The 21,642-nt window shown below is 37.8% G+C and overlaps 1 protein-coding gene across 3 annotated transcripts; it reads right to left on the reverse strand.

Annotated features, from left to right (window-relative positions):
• Positions 1-1,176: 1,176 nt before the first annotated feature.
• On the reverse strand, positions 1,177-20,347 carry rsf1 (remodeling and spacing factor 1). Of its 3 annotated transcripts, none has more exons than XM_014473613.2 (18): positions 20,140-20,347; positions 17,195-17,286; positions 16,220-16,312; positions 15,176-15,512; positions 14,239-14,337; positions 12,312-13,154; positions 11,548-11,872; positions 11,261-11,459; positions 10,292-10,504; positions 7,832-7,936; positions 6,861-6,940; positions 6,079-6,127; positions 5,366-5,487; positions 5,199-5,263; positions 4,062-4,236; positions 3,771-3,988; positions 2,950-3,147; positions 1,177-2,437 (listed from the first exon to the last, which is right to left on the reverse strand). In XM_014473613.2, exons 1-18 carry the CDS (start codon positions 20,291-20,293, stop codon positions 1,710-1,712), a joined length of 4,095 nt encoding a protein of 1,364 aa, XP_014329099.1. In that variant the 5' UTR covers positions 20,294-20,347; the 3' UTR covers positions 1,177-1,709. The 3 variants fall into 3 exon arrangements, with proteins under 3 accessions (XP_014329099.1, XP_023207878.1, XP_023207877.1); XM_023352110.1 differs by having other exon boundaries at positions 11,261-11,435; positions 15,155-15,512; XM_023352109.1 differs by having other exon boundaries at positions 15,155-15,512.
• Between the last annotated feature and the right edge of the window lie 1,295 nt (positions 20,348-21,642).

The following is a 21,642-nucleotide window of genomic DNA, read 5'->3' on the forward strand; positions in this document are numbered from 1 at the left end:
TTACAACGTATTCACAAGAAACACAACTTGGTGTCAAAGTTGTACATTTTCAAGGAAAAAAATTAACATTTTCCACGATTAAAAGGTATAAATTTAGGTTTATATTAATCTAAGATATCCTCTGACTTTAAAAAGTGAAAAATTTGGTAAATGGAGAAAAAACCCAGATCAGCAACTTAAGACTTTGAAAAATATAAATTCACCACAATTTTTTTTGTCCTATTGTAAATATCTGACTTCATACTGTCAGATAAAATCCTAGTCTCAATATCTAACATTTAGTTTGTGAATTTATTAAAGAAAGTTGTAATTTTATAGCCAGATATTTTTAGTTTTAATTTATAGACATGCAAAATTAATCTGAAAATTCCTGGAAATGAAAATAACTGTGACGTAGGAGACGGTCTGCAAATATGGAACAAATGTTTTTTCTGACTAAATAGACTAAGACGTTCAATTGCTAATGCTAATGCTAAAGCATCCAGACTCCAGTCCATGTTTTTACACAGTAGAGTGTTTAATCGCTTTGTCATCCAGTGTAGTTAGCCTGGTTGCTAAACACTGTAAAAAACCCAAAATCTTAGCCAGTAGTTTTGGTCTCGTTTCTAATATTTTCACTTAAAATAAGACAAAACTAAGCTACAAGTAACTTTTCTGCAAGATATAGGAGTTTGATTAGAGTCAATAATTTCTTAATATTGATGAAAACATACAAGCAGATTATTTCACTTGTGACATTTTTCCAATGTTATAAGTGAAATATAATGTAATTAAGGAATTATTTACTTAAAACAATTTTCTATATTTTGCAGAAAAGTGACTTGTAATTTAGTTTTGTTTTCTTTTATGTAAACTAAGATATTTGCACTAGAAACTAGATTGAAATTATTTGCTAAGATTTTGTGTTTTTGCAGTGAAAAACGTGTCTTTAATCCAGTGCTTCTCAGTTCCAGTCCTCAGGCCCCCTGCCCTGCATGTTTCAGCTGCACCCCCATCTCAGAACAGCTGATCCAAATGATTGCATTACCTGTCCTGAGCCACCAAGTACTGCAGAAGCCTGTTAATCACTCATAGATTCAATCCAGGTGTGTGGCAGCAGGGAAACACCTAAAACATGCAGGGCAGGGGGCCTGAGGACCGGAACTGAGAAGCGCTGCTTTAAAATGTGTTGCCTAATGCAAAGGCATGCCACACTTTTCAGATTTTTCTTCTGAAGAAAATGCTGGTCTATCAAAGAAAAAAAAAAATCACACTGATGTTTGTGGCAAACGTGACAAAACGCGAAAAAGTTAAAGAGGTACAAATACAGAAAAACAAGGTGGGCATAAAATAATAAAAAAATACATAAACCAGTAGTTCTCATTACTTTAAATCTACTATATATACACATTTTTAAACTTGGCCAATAAAATATCAAATCCTAATAATTAATCACAATTTCCTATAAGCTTTTCGGGTTTTTTCCTCTTCCCAGTTTTATTTTGGAGGATTTTGGTCGTCACCTCGCTGTAAAGAGTTCGATCCGATGCTAGCTGGAGGTTTCTGCTACGATGAACCGACTCCGGGTTTTCCGCTCCGCCGGGCGGGCGCGATGCTTCGGCGCCCATTTGGGATTGTAGCGCTCCACCACAGAAGAAGAGTGAGAAGCAGAGAAGTGATGGAGGTTGAGAGGAAAATAAAAACATTGGAGATTTATTTACAGTCGGCCATCATGACCGCGGGCTGTTCTGGGCAGAGTTCAATGAGTCCGACTGGCCTTCATCCTCCTCCTCCTCCTCCTCGTCCTCTTCCTCCTCCTCATCTTCGGCGGGATGCATGGGGCCGTTGTGTCTCTCCCGTCTCTCAGCGTCTCTGGAGGTCTGGTGTCCGTTTGATGGAGACAGGCTCCGCCCCTTTTCCTGAGCGCCGCCGTCGCTTTTGTGCTCCGACTTTTTCCTCTTCTGTCCTTCGTCTTCGTCGTCCGTATCGACGCGCCTCTCGTCCTCGTCGTCATCGGAGTCGATGCGGTTGAGTCTCTTGCGGATTGGGCGGTCGTCTCCCGATGAAGACTGAGAATCGTCCGAGTCGGACTCGTCTTCGTCGGTGGACGGCCGGCGTTTCTTCAGCATCTGAGCGAGGAGTTTGCGGCGCTGCTGCGAAAGCATCTCCCTCCTCTTCCCCCGGCCCATCCGCTCCGGATCCTCTTCGTCTCTCTCCGTCCTCCTCTTCCTCCCATCATCATCTTCATCCTCCCTCCTCAGCTGCCTCCTCTTCAGCCGCCGCCCTCCTTCCTCGTCCTTCTCATCTTCGTATCTTTTCCGCTTTTTTCTCGTCCTGCCGCTCCGGAGTTCCTCCTCCTCCGCTCCTCTTCTTCTTCTCTTGTCCACTCTCCGCCGGCCATCTTCCTCCTCATCATTGTCATCGTCATCATCCTCAGAATCTCTCGAGGAAGCGGAAACTAAAAACAGAAAATATGAAAATGAGAGAAGTAAAGTTATTCTAGTGAAGTAAAACAAACAAAAGAAAAACTGAAAACATTTTCGATAACTGAAATAAATGAAAATGGTAACTGAAGGAAAAACTAAAACTAACTGGAACTGTATCATGGGTTAGTAAAACTAAAACTTTTTGAAATTATAGATGTAAAATCCTTTGTTTTAGTGTTTATGTATCTATTAATTAGCCTTTTGAATTTAGGTAAATGATCTGGACCGGTCAAGGTCATTTTGCTGGATGATAAATTGTCCCAGAAGTCATTGTGATAAACAATGATACTTATATGTACATAACACTATATTTACCCTGATACTAATAAAACCTAAACTAAAACTAAACAAAATTTGATTAATAATAACTAATGAAAACAAGCAAATATACTCTTTAAAACTAAATGAATTAGACAAACAAAAAGTCAAAACAAAATAAAACTAAACTGTAATGAAAACAAAAGAATTGAGAAGCGTTGCCGACCGTCGCTGTAGTCGCTGGAGAAATGCTCCTTCCGCGGTCGGCCGCGCCGTTTCACCGGCGGCCGCTGGGCCAACGTCCTGGAGTTGTCGGACGACTCCGATGTTTCGCGGTAGTTCACCTGCTGGCGCTGGCCCCGCCTCAGGCCACGCCTCTTCCTGTCTGCGTCACTGTCCGTCATGTCGCTGAACCGATCTGAATCTGTTGAAGAAAAAACACAAAATAGACGATAAAGTTCAGGAAGGGAAACATTCAGGATTCTGGGTTTTGTTTTAACCTCCATTTGGGTTCTGGATCAGTGGTTCTACAGCAGCTCTAATACATTTTAAAAGCATCTTAAATATTTATGGAATAAATCCCAAATTAAACTTCCACAACCAAACGACAATAATATTTAATAATACAAAATATCAATAATATTTATATATTTTATTCTCATTATTACATTGAAAAAAATTTATTTGTTGTTTGCATCATTTTATTTTCTCATTTCTGCAAATGTTTTGTTAAAACTGTTACCAATCTTTTTTTCCAGGAATTTCTGAAATATTTAAGAAACTCATAACTACAGACTATTTTTGCTCTTTTCTGTTATGTAATTAGTTATTTTAGCCCTAAATTAAAGTATGATTCATCGAATGAATCTGATTAATCCGATTAATCATTTTAACCCTAATAATTTCTTACGATAACAAATCAATGTTCTCAAAGTTTAATTTCTAAACTTATGCTGATTAATTATTTTAAAGTTTTGTAACGCATCTTTAACAAGATGGCTAATAACAGAACCTAAATAAAAAAGAAGGAGAAGTGATGGCACCCACCCATCTCTACATCCGTCTCTTCCTCCTCCTCGCTGGACCGCCTCCGCCGCCGTTTCCTGCCCCGGCGTTGGGGCATCCTGGGTTTGAATTTAGGCGTCCCTCTCGTGCCCCGTTTGGGACGCGCGCCTCTGTCCCAGCTGCCGCCGTCGCTGCCTGCGTCTTCATCGTCCTCCTCGCCGTCGTCGGCACCCGAAGCGGCGAATTCTTCTTCCTCCGAGCTGCAGGAAGAAAATCAGAAGGAATCAGACGAACGTCGGGGAGGAGGAGGAAGTATAAAACCGTGATGGCGACCTGTTGCTGAGCATAAACTCTTCTTCGCTCTCTATCGCCGTGCTGTCGCTCTCCAGGTCGTTCAGCCGCCGTCTCTTCTTGTTCCTGGCGGTGCGGCTCTGGGTTCTGATTGGCCGCTGGTTCTCCTTCACGCCCTCGGACACAACGGAGGGGATCTCTTTCCCCGTTTCTGCTCCTGAAACCCAGTAAAAGTTAAAATAAAAAAATTCAAAGTTTAGCTACATTTAGAAGTCGGTCACAGGGCTTTAGTCACAATACAACCACAAACCTGAAGTATTTCATTGGCATTTTACATTAAGGACCAACACAGAGTCACATGATTAGGAAAGATGACCTATTATGCTTCCTTCAACAGGTCAGCATGTGGCTCTGGTCTATACAAAACATGTTCCCTACAGTTTTTGCAAAAAATTTGATTTTATTCTGCTCATTTCTGCCTATTCTCCTGTTTTTGGACCTCTTGTCCCTTTAAATCCAAATAAGCTGCTGCTGGCCACGCCCCCAACTCAACGCTTACACTCACATGTGAAAACAGATGCTCAATCATACAAGTGTACATCTTTGAAAAGCAGAAGTGGAGCCTCCTGCACAACCATCCTGTTATTCAGCAGGTATAAGTTAGTCAGTCAGAGTCGATGAGTATGATGGAGTATTAGATAATAATTTATAACTTAATAATAATTTTGAATAGAATAGAATATACTTTATAGATCCCCAAGAGGAAATGATTTATTTCCCCTTGAGGAAATGCTACTCCATCTAAGGTGGTAATATTAATTACAAAAATAAATTTTATGACTATTCTCGTCATTTGTATAACTCTATTCTTGTAATTTTATGACTTTATTCTTGTATCGTTACAACTTTTTTCTCACAATATTACGACTTTATTCTCGTAATTAAATTTTTTCATACAATGGCTCTAATACTCCTCCATAGATGGGAATGATTGAGGTAAAACAGAAAAAATGCTGCAAGAAAAACTGAGCAGCGGCAAAAAGCTTGAGACTAGGGCTCACGTTCTAGCAGGACAGCAGAGTTCGAATGGCCTAGTCAAAGTTCAGAGCCAAGGTTTGTGGTTATATTGTGGCAAAGGGTGTCTAAATACTAAATAACGCTCAGATATTGGATTCTCACCACTGCAGAGATCCCTGATGTCCTCCTCTATGGCCTCATCGATGGCGTCATCGAAATCATCAAACCTGCACCAGAACCAGAACCAGAGTTCAACCTTCCTTCGTTACGGGTCACAGAACGCAAAATGACACAAACTCTCCCTGACGTCAAACCAAACCCGCTCCCACCTGTAGCTGATGTGTTTCCTGGTCCTGGTTGATCTCCTCCCCAGGTTTTTGGTCTTTTTTGGATCTTTTTTCTTGGTAGATTTCTCTTCCTCCTCCTCCTCCTCCTCTTCCACATCTCCCTCCTAAAAAACAAAACAAATGACTGCAAACAAAATCCTCTTCAAAACAAAATCCACTGAATGTGAAGGAGCGCACAGATAAAACCTGACAGCTACCCTGCAAAAACACAAAATCTTAGCAAGTATTTCTGGTCCAGTTTCTAATGTAAATATTGTCGTAATACGAAACAAACTTAAAAGTTTTTTTTAGCAAGACAAAGGAGCTTAATTCATGTAACAATTCATTCATTTTGATGAGAAAATACTAGTTCCACTGGTAGATTATTTAACTTTAAACAAAACATTTGAAAGTAAAACTATCTGCCAGTGGAATTATAACTAGGTTGCTAGGTTACGGGCTGGGCTTGGCTGGCGTTGCTAGGTAACGGAGCAGTGGAATATTCTACCAGTGGAACTTCTTACTTTCTATTAATATTAAGGAATTATTGACTGAAAACAAGCTCCAATAACTTGCAGAAAAGTTACTTTTAAGTTAGTTTGTCTTATTTCAAGTGTAATAATACATTTGCAGAAGAACTGTACAAAAATTACTTGGTAAGATTTTGTGTTTTTGCTGTGTGCAGATCTAACACAGCGTGGCAGAACCGGACTTACAGGAATGATGTTCTCCACACTGATGCCGACGTAAACCAGCCGTTCCCTCCTGGAACGAAGGAAAACGTTAAGAATTGTTCTTGTCAGCAGTGTTCAAACTTTTTGCACAAAAGACCAAAATCTCCAAGCTGAATCTGTTCACACGCAGGAGCCACAATTTATTTGTATTTTTTTTCAGCTAAAAATGCAAAAATCTATATTTTTTACCTCATTTATTTCTATTTTTCCAATTTAATTAACAGACTACACAAATATAACAATACAGCCAAAATAATACAAAGTGCTAAATAATTCTTCTAGCAAATCATTTTCTGTTTACTTGCTCAGGAACAAATAAACATGCATTTTAATTAAAAAAGTCTGAAAAAGTGTCTCAAAGTTGTACAGTTTCATAACTTATTAGTTATGAATAGTAGTTTATTCCATAGTTTATTCCAGCAACAAAAACAGGAATTGAAAACTCTTTACTGCATTTAGCCCATTTTAATTGTTGGCTGTGATAACGTCTGTTTTTGGGTAAAAAGTTGGAAAGTTGTGGCTCTGCTCACTTTTAAAATGAAAACAAAAAAGTGGAAAATACATGTTTTGTACCTAAAATATATTATCTAAGATATACATTTGTTATTGAAAATATCATGCAAAGAAACACACATCTGCATCAGCTCCATTTTCTGGAGTAAACCATTCATAAACTGCATCCAAGGGCCACACAAAACTTTACCTTCAGTGCAATTTACAAATAAATAAAGATGCTAAAAAACAATCATATTTTGTTGGTTTACCTCCGCTCTGCCCGTTCCTTCTTCTTCAGAGCGCTGTCCAGGTTCTGCAGCTGCTCCTCCAGTTTCTCACACAGCATCTTCTACAAGAACAATACATACAGATACGTACAGATCAGTTCATCCCATCTCCTGAGTCCAGCCGTCAGTTTGTGGTCAAATGAGGGAAAAACTGCTCATTTAAAAACCAGAAACATGAACCTTAACCAGGACTGGCTGCAGCTGCATCAGAAAATTTAAGGTGAGTAAATTATATGACACCAAAACTGTAATTATTGTTTATTTAAAAACCTTTTTCACTATTTTATTGTTTGTTCAATTGATTTCCAGTTTAAAATGAACAAAAAGTCTTTAATGAAAAGGCAGTTTGAACAAAAAAAAAAAGATCTTGTAGACGTTCCTCTCAAAAGTTAATTTGCTAAACCATCAAAATCAATAATTTGAACAATAAACTGAACTTAATAAGAATAAAACTAGAACTTTAAATTTGCTTGTATGAGTGGATGAAAGCATTTTTTGTTGTTGTAACTCATTTTATATGATTTTCCTCTGCGTTGTTGGTGCTGTAGCAGTCCATGTTACAGCAGCCATGATGAGGCCTCTGACTAAAGAAGCTCATGCAAATGATGCTCAAAGTTTTCTGTAATTTTCTTGATTTTATGATGAATCCCCAGAACAGAACCAGCCTTTTTAAATGGGCAAGATCACGTGTTTCCCAGGCACATAGTTTCATTTTATGGGACCATATTAATTAGTAATTATGTTACCGTCAGTTGTTATAAAAATGCTATATATCAAACATGACTGACATTTAAAATGAAAAGAAATGTGACCCAGTAATGGATGAAACAAAACAATATAAATGAATCACAAAATTTGTATGAAATCATAATTTTTCTGACTGACCAGAACCGTAAACATATATATATATAATAAACATATATATAATGTGTTTGTAAATATTTCCAGCTCACATGTTGGCAAGGTGGACAGAACCATTCTCCATCTGGGATCAGCATGAGCGGCGGCCGCAGACAGGCGGTGTGGTATCCCTGATCACACGAGTCACACAGCAGGATCTGAGCAAAAAACACACAAATACATGAGGAAACACACTGGTGAGAAAACTCAACACAGAACCTGCGGATGGCACCAACAAAAAAGTTTTTCATAATTTAAAAGCAAATGTTTTGATTTTTTTGATTCAGGAGTTTCTGCTCGTGTAATGTGAATGGGAAGTTTTAATCTGCAACTGCGTCTTCACTGTAAAACATTTGAAGGTGGTTCAACCTGAAAATAGACGTTCACCTGCTGCCTTTGAAAAGCAAGTCAACTAAATATTTCAGAAATTAAAGTTCACCAAGTTGATTTAGCAACAAGAAGATGCTTTAAGATTTTTCTTTAAGTTCTAAAAACTCATTAAACTTAATTTGTGAGTTGTTATAACTTAATTTATAACTTAACTGTTATAACTTAACTTGGAATTTAAACCAAATAATTCTCAACATTATGGAACATTATTTTAAAACCAGTGATCCCCAAAGGCTTTACATTCCTAATCTAACAGGATCTCTGCGATCAGCGCCGAGCCTCAGGGCAGCTGTGCTGGATGGAGACAGACCACTTATTCACTTTGAATGTTGCCGGTTTTATCTCGGTTTATTCGTCTGAAATTTTGTGCAAGGAAACTGATCAGGAACCTGATCAGTACAGAAAAATACTTGAAAATAGTAAGCATGTATAACAAACGGATCCCATTAACCAAACTGACAAACTGGAGCGCCTCTGCAATAAAATATTATTTCTGTTGCAGTTGTGAAGAGTTTCCTTCAGGAAACAAATGACCGATTAATGAATTAATGTAAAGTTGATTAATGATATCGATTGACGATAACAATTAATTGACAAACAGTAATGTTTTGTTTTCCCTCCTATCAAAGGTGTCGACTGTCTTTCAATAACATGAATTGTAACATTTTTCATAATATGTTTTATTATATATTTTAAAAATATATATAATTAATAATGAATTGATTCTCCTTAAACACGCAGTATTTGTTAGCGGTTGGTGGGTTCCTCAGCAGACCCATCAGACGGTGGGTGGAACCGGAATCCAACGCAGCGACTACATGGAAGTACTTGGTCTCATCGGCGGTTTTCCCACGGAGACGGAACTGGGCTTCCACATGCTGGAACCATGGTTCTGGATTGTACTGCCAGAACTCTGGAAGCTTGATAACGGCAGCAAAAACAGAAGCGGCGGTAGGAATAACGGCCGCCTGGCAAGAAACTGGGTCCGAAACCACAGCTGGCGAAGAAGCGGCGGCAGCATCTGGTGAGTTCTCGTTAAAAAACATGTTCAGATGTTGGCAGATGTTCGGGGTCACCAATGTGAAAGTCAGCAGAAAAAGACGAAAATATAAATGGAGTCAGTCTTGTTTTATTCTCAATGTCTTCCACTCAAAACCAAAAACAGAATGAAGTAAAACCGTTGGTGTGTTCTCACCTAACCTTCTCCCCTTCACAATAAAAGTACACATTCGGGTGTGAAATATATACATTGATTACGCCACAATGTTAACATTATTTTGTGTCAGCTGTATTAATTATTGACCGAATAAACAGAAAACTGTGATTTTCTCATGTTATTAAACTTAGGACATATTTATAAATAATAAAACAGCAACCTCACAAGTTGCTGAATGGAAAAATAAAAGACGGAAATATGTTAAAGGCTTAATTTCCCATAAACAGAGACATTACATAAGTAAGTGCATAGGTTTTTTTGTACTATTTATTTCTTTATCTTTGTTTATTATGTATATACACATAACCTGCATCTTAACTCGAGTCGAGCAAATCTCAATCTCGTTGTTATCTGTTGATGACAATAACAAATAAATCTTATCTTATCTTATCTTTATATAAGCAAGTGAGGTTCCTCTTGAAAGAACGTTAAAACTTTGAATCATCTCACGACAGACATCAAAATCTACCTTGCTTATTGTCGCCATGCTTTTTCCGTCATCTTAACATCCTCGATTTCAATAATATCGGTTATTTTGGAAAGAGAAACTGACGTTGCTCCGTGACGCAGCTCGACTGAACGAAGGTGAAACTCAGCTTAAGGATCTTATATTTCAAAACAGAACCGCATAAAGTGCATTTTCCATCCCTAATCAAACTCTGTTCGGACCGTTTCTCTTTACAGTTCTACCATATCGCCGCCATCTTCTATTAAAGGCTACATTTAAGGATGACCAGCGGCGCCCCCTGCTGGATGGCGGCCAAATCACAACACTAAAAAAAGGTCTCCAAGCGGACCTTATTAGTTAATTAATTGGAACTAATTTTAATCTAATTAATCAGGAATTAATTGCAAGTCAATTTCTTATTTCCCAAAAAGAAAAATAACAAAAAAAGTGAGTTTGTACCAGTTCTGGGTGGTTGGGCAGGCCACAGTGAGTGCAGGCATCCTCAGTGGGAATCTCCTCAGATTTACTCAACTCCTCCTCTGAGCCGCTTCCTTCTTTCTCCTCCTCTCCTCGTTTCTTCCACCCGCCTTCCTCCTCTTCCTCCTCCTCATTTGGTTTGTGTCTCTTGGGGCGAACATTGGTCCATCGTGGTCGCCCGTGTCTTCGTTTGCCCTGAAAAGATGCAACAGAAAGATGAATAAAAAAGCAACAATTAAATGATCGGCCCACCAGGTCACGTCTGCATGTTTACAGTTAACAATAGCTGGGGCCAATTCAGCAACTTTCTTGCTATATTGAGCAACATTTCAGAGAAAAAAATATTGGCATCGGCCAAAATCAGAATCGGAAGGTAATTCTGATTTTACGCAGGGATTGGCCAGAAAACTGCAGTCGGTACATCCTTCATTTTTATGTGCTTAGCGGTTTATCAGCAGCATAGCTAAGATTCTTATTTAGCAAACTAGTGGTTAGCGAACTTAACTTTTTCCCCACCATTGGCAATAACTACTGTAAAATTTAGTGTAAACATATATTCTCCACTACAACTATGGGGGCCATTTTGAAAAATGCCCACCAGAGCAAAGAAAACACAAGATCAAGAAAATATATATATAATTTCTATGGTTCAAAATAAGAAGGCTATAGTTCAACAACAAACACATTCAGCTAATAACGGATTTTAGAATCCATGAATGCAATTTTTATGGGCCAAATTATGTATGATTTGGCACCAAACATTAATCTCTGATTAATATTGGCAAATTTTATGCAAATATATATCTATCCTGACAACCATGGCAGCTATCTTGAATTTTTCAGTGGCTAATTTTTTTTTTAAAGCAAACCTTTGGGAACATCAGTGCCAAGGTCTGATCTTGTATCCAAAAGATTGATACATTAAATTTTCTTCTACAATAGAGGGGTTACCCTTCGCTTGCTAAATTTTCCAGCGAGTTCGTGTTTTTGGTTCTTTGTTGAAGGTGAGTTCTGCTCCTCATCGTCCTCTTCCTCATCCACCTCTTCTTCATCCCTCGTTCTGGCAGGCGGCGTCTGTTTCTTTTGCGGTTTCTTTCTCTGGCTCTCTGCCGCCTTCGAGCTTGGCCTGCAGTTTGGCAAAGCAGATGATCTTCAAGAAAAAAGGTGCATATATAAGGGATGTTTAGTGACAATCCGCCGCAGCAGAAGATTTTGACTTCATCGTGATTTTATCCTACCTGCAGATCCGTGCAGATCTCCTCAGCGGCCTCCCTTCTTTCTGCCCCTCTCGGGTTTTCATCTCCTCCTTTCCTTCTTTTCTCCGTAATTTGTTTCTCCGGTGCGGTGGGATCTTGATCTTCAGCCGGATTCCTTCTTTCTGGAGTTCGGAAGACGCTTCCTCCAGTGGAACCCTCTTCTGTTCCGAAACAAACCCGATCTTCTTAAGTTTGACGACGCTGACCAGCCCGCCGTTCACCCCTTGTTCCTGCTGGATCATCTTATTCAGCTTTTCTGCTTTTTGAGGTTCAGAGTCTCCTTTTCCAGACGCTCCTGAGTTTAACGCTGAAACGATTAATCAAATTAATTGTGATTAATCGATTATTGAAATAATCGTCAACTCATTTAGTAATCGATTAACCGCTAACTGGAGTATAGAGACTCAAAAAGAGCCATTTGCTAAAAAAAACAACATATTCAGAGCAGCAATTAAACCAAAACTGTACAAAACCTATCTATATATTGCATTTAAAATAAAACACATTAAATTAAATGTCACATTCTCACAGGTTGAGAATGTGACATTTAAATCTCATTTAATGTGGGGAGATTTAAATGATGATGAGGATGAGGGTCAGGAAATCATCAGATCTTCTACCAGCTCCTTTCCGAACAAATTATGTAAAATCATGTCAATGAGTGAATAATTTGGTTTGTTTTTCTTTTCCTGTTTTTACTTTCTGTCAGTTTGAAATAAATAAATAATCGTTAGCTGCAGCCCTACCTGAGTTTATTCCAGGTTCCTCCTTGACGTTTCGGTTCTCCTCCGGTTGACCGCTGCTTTGGTCATTTACCGTCATCTGAGAGGAGAAACCAACAGATTCTCCTTTTATCTCTGTAAGATCCGATTTCTGGTCCGTTAGCGGTGGGATTGGATGAGCAGGAAGTGCGGCGGCGGCGGTGGCGTCTTGCTCAGGCGGTCCCTTCCTAACCAGAACCGACTGCCGGCTCACTTCCTCTCCAGCCTTCACGCCGCTTGGTTCCGACTTCGGCCCGTTTTCCTCCGGAGCTCTGTGGAGCTCAGGTGGGCTGCGGATGACGCCGACGTGACCGATGACTCCGACCTGACCGATGACGCCGTTATGCCCGTCTCTGGGAGGCGGGTGAGGCGCTCTCCCATTGGTCAGCTCCTGCCTGGAGGTGATGACTTGCTGCAGACAGGACGCCGGGCTTCCTTGCAGTTCTAACGAGTTGGTCGGCTTCCCGTCTCTCCCCCGACAGTCCTTGCTGTTGATCACGGAGGGATTGCAGACGATGATGCTGCTGCTGGCGTTGTTCAGGTGGTTGGTCTGGAAGCAGCCGGCCAGCTTCAGGTCCCTCTTCTTCAGTGGTATTTTTGCCTGCTGGTTGCTCCGGACGGCGGCCCTCTCCGCTTCGTCTTCCTTGTTCAGCTTCAACAGAGCGGCGCCGGGCGCGATGAGGACGGACACGGCGTTTTTAGGTCCGTCTGCGTCCCTGGGCTCAGCTTTGACGGCGGTGATGGTGCTGACGCGGTTATCGAAGGCAGCCGTCTTCTCCTCCATCTTGGGTTCAGTGTTTTCCTGCTTTACCTCCTCTTCCTTTATTACTGCAGAACAGTAAGGAGTAAACTATCACCCACAGAGAAACATCTCGTGCCTTGAGAAAGTATTCACACCGTTTAAGCTTTTTCTAAATTTACCTAGTTACTGTAATAAAAAAAACCCCCAATATTTCAACCTGTGAACATCTAAAAGAGGCATAAGGATCATATTCATCTGATTATTAGAGTTCTTTAGATGGTGGCAGTATCATGCTGTGGGGATGCTGTAAGCTAATTGGAATATTTTGAATAAATGAAGCAAAATTATGTAAAGTTTTGTCTCTTCATCTTGCTAATGACACCATCTATATGGTAAGACATGGTGGTGGCAGCATCATGCTGCGGGGATGTCTTTTTATTCAAGAAACTAGAAGCTAACTGGATTTATTTTGGTAGAAGAATCTTGTTCTTTAAATAGATGGAGTTAAATTATGCTAAATACTGTTACTACATCCTGCTAATGACACCGTTTATAGTTAAGACTTGGTAGTGGAAGCATCATGCTGTGGGGATGTTGTTGTTCAGGAAAATGGAACCGCCTTAGAGTTCTTTAGGTAAATGAGCTTAATTATACAAAATGGTGTCTCTACATCCTGCTAATAACACAATCTCTATGGTCAAACATGGTGGTGGCAGTATCATGCTGCGGCCATGCTTTACTATGCAGGGAAATAGAAGCCGATTATAGGAGTTTCTATAAGCATGTGTAATTTTTCTTTGTGTTCACAAATATGTATTAATTTGTTCTGGTTTATCAGATAAAATCCCAACAAAACACTTTAAAATGTGAGATTATAATGTGATAAAATGGGACAAAGTTAGATTTCAAGGAATTATTTACTTTAAACAAGCTCCTAAATCTCACTGTAAAGTTATTTGTAAGTTAGTTTTGTCTTATTTAAAGTATACTAAAATATTTTCACTACAAACTAGACAAAAAAAACTTGGTTAAAGTTTGTGATTTTCAGGTGGAGTCTGACCTTTACTGCAAAGTAAAGATAAACAATGTGACGCTGGTAAATTTAGAGTTAAAATGTGATTCTTGACAAGACAATCCAATGTTCTTCATAAGCAGTAAAAAAAAGCTAACCTTGCATCTTTTCTGTCACTGGATTGGTCGTCTTGTTGTCATTTTCTTCCTCTGAAGCTTTGGGGAGTTTGATGCTGTTGATTCCATCGTTTTTATTTGCTGTGGATCCCAAACCAGAAAATATCCAAATTACATAACCGGAGTCTGATTTAACCTATTTTAATGCAATCTAGCAAAATTAATCAGATGACTAATTGAAATAATCGCCGACTAATTTATTAAACTGATTAGTCATTAACTAAAATATAGACTCAAAAAAAGTACATTTCCCTTTTTTACAGCCAAAACTGCAAAAATATTTACATTTAAGACTAAAAAGGAAAATTAATTTGTCTGTAAATATATGGCATCATTTTAGTTTCATCTGAAAAACAACTAAATCTCCTATTCAGCACCTTTTGTTATCCAATTAATCGATAAACTCAAAATATTGTCAACCGATCAGCTCTGTATTGATGTAAAGTCAAACAGAGTTTTTCATATTGTTAATCTGCAGGTGCATCTTTTGCTACAAATGATCAAATGTTCACAAGAAAATGCTGCTGTTGCAGACAATTCTTTTTTCTTATTTAAGAGTTGAATTACTTGTTTATTTGCATTTTTAACATTGTATAAAATAGGATTAAGTGGCAAAAAATCTTCTGAATGTGGCAATTTTTAAAATCCAATTAATCATGAGATTAATCAATAAAATGATTAATTACTGAAATAATTGTTAGCTGCAGCCCTAGTAAAATGAATGTTTAGCAATTTAAACTGTAATCCAATTAATTTACTTTTTTAATAGATGATTAAACATAACAGCTAAACTATTAAACTGTTTATTTACAATTAAACAACATTTTTATATCATTTTTTCCACTTTTCATATGAAACTTTAAAGCCCCTATAACAGAGTTATTGTCTGGATAGTTACTCTCTGATTTCCCCGTCGTACTCGTGTCTCTTTCTGCAGGGCTGGCGCTCCTGGTTCCAGCCTGGTTCTGGTTTTGGTCCTGATCCTGACTCTGACTGGACTCAATCTGAGCCTTCAGCAGCTCCAGAGCCTCGGCCAGGTCGTTCCGGGTCCGGACGATGCACTTCCAGGTGGATCCGTCCAGATCGTCCTGCTCCTCTGTGTAGAGCCGGATGTTCTGCTCCTGGTCCAGCTGGAGCCAGTACATCAGGCCCTGCTGGTCCCGACCGATGGGCTGCAGACGCATCTTCTCGGGGTCCTCATCGTTGACCACCATCTTGAACTTCAGGTTGTCGTCAAACTGACACTCACACAGATACTAAGGGATGAAAAGCAGGTGGAAGAATACAATAAATGTTTAACCGCTTATATTTGAGACTTTAAAGAGGGACTTAAACGATTAATCATGATTAATTGATTATTCAAATAATAATAAACTAATTTAGTAGCTGTTTAATCATTAACTGAAGTGTACAGACTCAAAAGAAGACAATTTGCAGAAAAAAAACAACCCATGAAACGCAGCTATTAAACCAAAACTGCACCAACAATAAGTACATTTTGCAAGTAAGATGAAAAAATCTGCCCACCCAGAACTCCTCTAGTAGCTTTAGCTTAACTTGGTTCAAATTCTGTAAAAGAAATCTCCTTTTCTATTCAATTATTAATTGGATAATCTAAAAAATAATCAACAGATCATCCCTACACTGTACTGATGTTTAGTTTTCACATTTTTTTCACAGTAGACGCATACTCTGCAGCAAATGATCAATCGTTTACTAAAAAATGCTAAATTATTGCATTTTAGGCTATAAAACACTTATTTTCTCATTTAAGAAAGGAATTGAATTGTTTATTTTAAACTTTTAATGTAAAAAAAATGATCTAAATGAAAAATCAGCAGAATGTGGCAATTTGTTTTATCAGATTAATTGATTAATCGTCAAGATAATTGACTGATAATTAATTGACAGATTAATCGATGACTAAAATAATCTACTTTAAAGGACTGTAAAAACATCTCACCTTGAGGATGCTCGACTTGCACTCCATCGACATCTCCTGGTAACCTTTCTGCTCCAACTCCCAGGCCCATGTGCTGTTCAGCTCCTGGCAAACCTAAACAACACAACAACATGTCAGTTGTGTCTGAACTGAATCACAAAATCTCACCAAGTATTTTAGTCTAGTTTATAGTGTAAATAAATATCTTGATACTCTTGAAATAAAACAAATTACAAGTAGCTTTTCAGGAAGATACAGGAACTTCTTTAAAGTGAACAATTCTTGAATATCAATAAGAAGTAGAGCTGAGACAATTAATCGGATTGAACGTGATTAATCACTGAAATAATTGTCAACTAATTTAGTAATAAATTAATAGTTAACTGAAGTAAATAGACTGAAAAAGGCCTTTTTTTCCTGAACACTCTCAGAGCAGTAATTAGACCAGAACTACACAAAAATATATATATTTTCCATTTAAGAAAAAAAAAACTTCTTTGAACATATTTTCTACCCAAAACTCAAGAGGCAGAATTTTAATTTCACCTTGTTCAAATTCTGTAAAAAATAAAAATATCTCCTATCTCACCTTTTCCTATCCACTCATTAATAGGAAAATCCAAAAAACTGCATTGAGTCAAGCAGAAAGAGTTTTTCACAGAAGTATTTATTAGCTGCAGATGCATCCTTTGCTACAAATGGCCAAGCATTCACTAAAGGAATGCTGTTACTGCATTTTGGGCAATAGCATATTTATTTTTCTTATTTTATAAATAAATTAATTTGTTTGTTCGTATTTTTAATCTGATTAATCGCCGGAATATTTGATTACTAAAAATAATTGTTAGTTGAAGTAACAATACAAAGTACATCTTGTTTTCTATGTGTTTTATGTAGTTTTGAGAAGAGTATGTTTGCAGTGATTCCCACAGTTAACACAAACAGTCTGGTGACATTAAAAGGAGTTAAAAGAAAACATATGGGTGATCTTCCTACCTTAGCCAGGTACTTTTCCCAGCGGTCTGTGGTCACGGACCTCCCCAGCTTTCTGAGCAGCTTCACATGGAGCTCCACCAACGGTTTAGGAACTGCAAAGCAAAACAAGAAAAGAAACTGCTTAAAATCTACTGAACATGAAAAAACTTCTGCTAAGAGCGAACAAAATGTTTGTTTTTATGAATAAATATTGCAAAATATAAAGATAGGCAAGTATGAGTTAAAATAGAGTTGTTTCTTTCCACTGTTCCCACAAGCTTGCACAGAACAAGAGATTGCTGAAAACTTTGTGTCTCCAAGCTGTTGCTTTGGTGTAATAAATTTTATACTGTTATAGATTTTAAAGCAATTGACAGAATTTGATCGCAATGTTTCATAACTAGTCAAATTGTAAAGAATGCAATCTAAATGTTTATTTTTTTATGAGACTGAATTCATCTGATTTCACATTTCTGTATTTTAATTCAATCTGATTGTCTTGTAAAGATGATATTTATTGTTTTTTGACACTAGATTAATAAAATGAATTGATGTGGAAACCACTTATCACTTTACAGTTAGTAAGCTACAAGTGGCTTCTCTTTAACGAGACAAACTGCAGACAATCCCGAGCAAATACCAGACTAACTAACCAGTTGTTATCAGTTTATTAAAGGAAAAAAGGAACATTTCTGTATAAATGTAAAATGCCATGTTTTTAAAATGTGCTAAGCAACAAAAAAATATTTTGAAAAAAAAAAGATCAGTTTGTTATATTTCTACTAGTTAATAAACACAAGAGAACTACTTTTAAACAATAAATCTAACATAAAACATGAATATAAACAGAATAATCAATCAGTTCTACACTTTCTTCTACATTTTAAATAATAGCATTTTTCAGAATGTGTTTTCCCCTTTTTTAAATGCCATTAAGCCATGTTATTTTTACTCAAGGTTATCAAAATCCTAGAATAACGTGCTGCTCCGTGTTTACTGCTACATCTAACAAGGACAGGATTTGTTACTTTATATCCAATGTTTTCAAGAACCACCACTGGTACTTTACCTGCTTTCAATTGTACTCAGAGTGATCTGTGATGAGGAGGGTTTGTAAGCAAGTTTTAAATACTTACTAAGTAAATATTACTCAAAATAATTGTAATTTAGAGATAAAAAGCCTAAACAAAACAATGGAGCATATTTACACCCCCCAATAAAACACCAAACCAAGAGACAGAGACCTAATATTAAATGCTGGTGGCTAATGAAGGTTCTTTTCATCCAACTTTAAAGAGGAAACTTGTACGAATTAAATTACTAAACTAACATATTTGCATATAAAAGCTATCTATGCATTTATCGTGCGGAGATATACTGAAATACAAGCTGCCAGAAGTGCTAATATACTATTTATTGCAGAAGCTAACAATGAATTTGACTTCAGGTGAGCTCCTGGTTTATTAATGGATAAAATGTTTGTTGTTGTTTTGATCTTTTGTGATAAAACAACATACAATAATAAGCCCAGATCCTGTTTTGTTCTGTTTTAAAACATCTTGATAGTTTGGTGACTTAAAAAGCTTGTTGTTTAGTGATGTGGTCCTTAATTTGAAATGTTTGAGAATCACTGTTTTACATAATTATCACTCTAAAGGTTAGAATACACCTGAATCTGAATCAACTTTATTGGATAAGAATGCGTGCAAGATTATGACTTTGGTTTTCAAGAGCTCACAAATATAAATATTTAGAAATTCTGAAAAATAAAATAAGGAAAAATTAACATCATGTACATTTGTGAAGCTATTTTATGTTTTTTGATTTGCTTATTACATGTTATGCTAAATTATTATCGAATATTTTGTTGTGTAGTTTATTTTGAGATTTCTTTAGAATAAATATTTATATTATTTGTCTTTAGATTAATGTTATTATACATAAATCTACTATTCTTACTTTGACAGTAATAATAACAAAAGGTACAATGTTACAACGTTCCTTAAAAACAAAATAAAATTAAAAGGCTACTATGGGTGGTCTGTTGTGAGGATGTCACGGAACATTTAAAATGTCAGGAAACTCCAGTTTTCTCTAATGACACGCTAACCCGTAGTCTAATTTCTCAGTTTATTAGCTAAGATTGAGGGCCAAAACTATTAGGTCGAACATCCACATTTATGTATGACTCTGAATAAGGACTTTCTAACTAACTGTGGTGTTGTAAAACAGCTACAAACCTCTAAAAACGCATTTTACAAATATTCGACAGAAATCCAGCTAGCTTGCTAGCCAGAGGCTAGTGCGCAGGCGCAAATTGACTGCCACTTTACCCCTCTTCCAGAAAATAACATCCAATGTTCCGAACGAACATGGCTCTTTAGGGTCTGACAGACACAATAAAATGCCGACCGTGGTGAGCTGTTGCCCCGCAACACACCGGTTTTCATGTGGTTCAACTGCCTGCGAGACAAGGCCGGTGAAAAATTACACCTGACAAGGCTCCGGAGCTAACCGGTTGGCTGTGTGTGGTCACTCGGCGGAGCTGCATCATGGCTCCCAGTCCAACTTTAATAGATCAATCTGTTGGCTCTGACAACATTATCCACAGCTCCTCACTAAATGGACCGAGAAAAACATGGCGCCACATGTTGTGCTCCCTGGTGTGCCCGTTTCCCCCCAAAGTTTAACCTGAACGACACCTCACAAAACTCGGGGTAAAACTGTCAGACTACCCTGGAAAACTGGCTTCGACCCGGGCCATCCCTGGTAAAATAACGGTCCCGTTAAACGCTAAAGATCCAGCGGTGACGCTGCTCTGTCGGGTTCAGAGACAAAACCACATTTTCCAACGGAGTCCAACAACATCACGATGATGAAGGTACCAGTGGTGGTACTGGCCCCTTCGGCTTCCAGTGTCGCAGCTTCCCACCACTTCTTTCTGCCAACCGCTACCGAGCGCTCACCTGCCGTCGTGTCACGCAGATACCTCTCTATCTGCGGGAAAGTCAGCTCGGGGAGGTCCAACGCTGCTCCGTAGCGCTCCAGAAACGAACATACCTCCGCGAAGCTCGGGCAAAGCGGCGGGCCGGAGCTTCTCGCCACCGCCGGAGCAGCCATCTTTCCAGGCGGAGAGAGAAATGTGAGGGGAGGGTTCGCCACTCGGATGCGACTGTGCGCGAATGAAATGAATGGAAAGGCAATGGAGGATCTACCGGTGTAAAACTAAACAACGGAGAGCAGAGAAACTTCCGGAATGTACTTTCAAAATAACACCCCATAAGTGGATACAATAAAATAAAATAATATTTAACAATATTTCAGAAGCTACATAAAGCAGCAAATTAAAAATGAATAAAGATCAAGCAAGTATGATAGAAAAGAAGGTATAAAATGGAAAAATTGGATGTTGTTTTGAGCTTTCTTGCTTTGAAAAAGTGCAAACTGTCGAGATAACATGTTTTTAACAAAAAGAGCTAATCCAACAACAAAACCAAAAAGCACAATTTCCGAACCACAATAAGGACAAAAAATATATCAGAACAAACAGTTATGACAGGAAAGGAAGCATAACCTGAACAACATTACTGTAAAATTGGTATGCAGATCAGGACAAACTTGACACTGGATGGTTTTTTATTTATTATAATTTAGAATATTTTGTTCTAAGAAAATATATCCAATGATTAATTGTTGATTTTTTTAATTTTACACAAAAACACATATGTTTGGTTGATTTCAAATTAAAACCACAGTTATTTCATTAATTTTAAGCTTTGTTAATAATGTCGACCTGCTTTTAAACTATAAACAACACTCCTTTATTGCATTTTTCTTGGACTAATCATAACAAATTAGAGGTAGTTTATGGAGCTTTATTTCTAAATCCAATTTCGAAACTTCCGGGAAAAGCGTAGTGATTTGTTTCTAACTTGATTGAGGCTCAGAGAAGTTTGGGAGGACCACAGAGGGCACAGCGAGAATGCCCAGAATTCATCGCGACTAACATCAACAACAAAATGGTTTTGGTTTTCATTCCTCAGATATTTCCACTCGGAACTTAGTGGCCCTCCATGTTCACAGATTCCCTCTACATCCTGTTGTACGTGTGGACAGCGCATGAAAATGCATTTACGAAATATTTCCAGTTAAACTCTAAAGCCAGATGTTGGCATGTTTTATGGGAAGGCAGTCACTCTGCCTAGCAGTATGCTACCTTTAGGGACTGTAAGAAATATAAATACAGAGGAAAAAATATATTTTTGCTTCAACTACTAGTTAATTATGATTACCGAGTTAATTTATTTTAAAAAGGCGGATATTAGTACTTCACTGATTCGAGTTTATGGGAAATCATTGCAGCTGAAATTTAGCTTGTCTTGGTTATTATTCATATTCATATTATTATCATTATCATTATTATTATGGTATTTTCTGCCAATTTTATAATTATCTTACCTAACTGAATT

Source organism: Xiphophorus maculatus, chromosome 18 (genome assembly GCF_002775205.1).
Source record: "Xiphophorus maculatus strain JP 163 A chromosome 18, X_maculatus-5.0-male, whole genome shotgun sequence".
In the NCBI taxonomy this organism is placed as follows: Eukaryota; Metazoa; Chordata; class Actinopteri; order Cyprinodontiformes; family Poeciliidae; genus Xiphophorus; species Xiphophorus maculatus.

Coding starts and splice junctions, on each gene's coding strand:
- rsf1 (XM_023352109.1), bottom strand. CDS start 20,293: ATGGCTGCTCCGGCGGTGGCGAGAAGCTCCGGCCCGCCGCTTTGCCCG. Junction 13,155..14,238: donor AGTGACAGAAAAGATGCAAG/GTTAGCTTTTTT, acceptor ACTGTTCTGCAG/TAATAAAGGAAGAGGAGGTA. Junction 3,989..4,061: donor GAGTTTATGCTCAGCAACAG/GTCGCCATCACG, acceptor TTCTTCCTGCAG/CTCGGAGGAAGAAGAATTCG.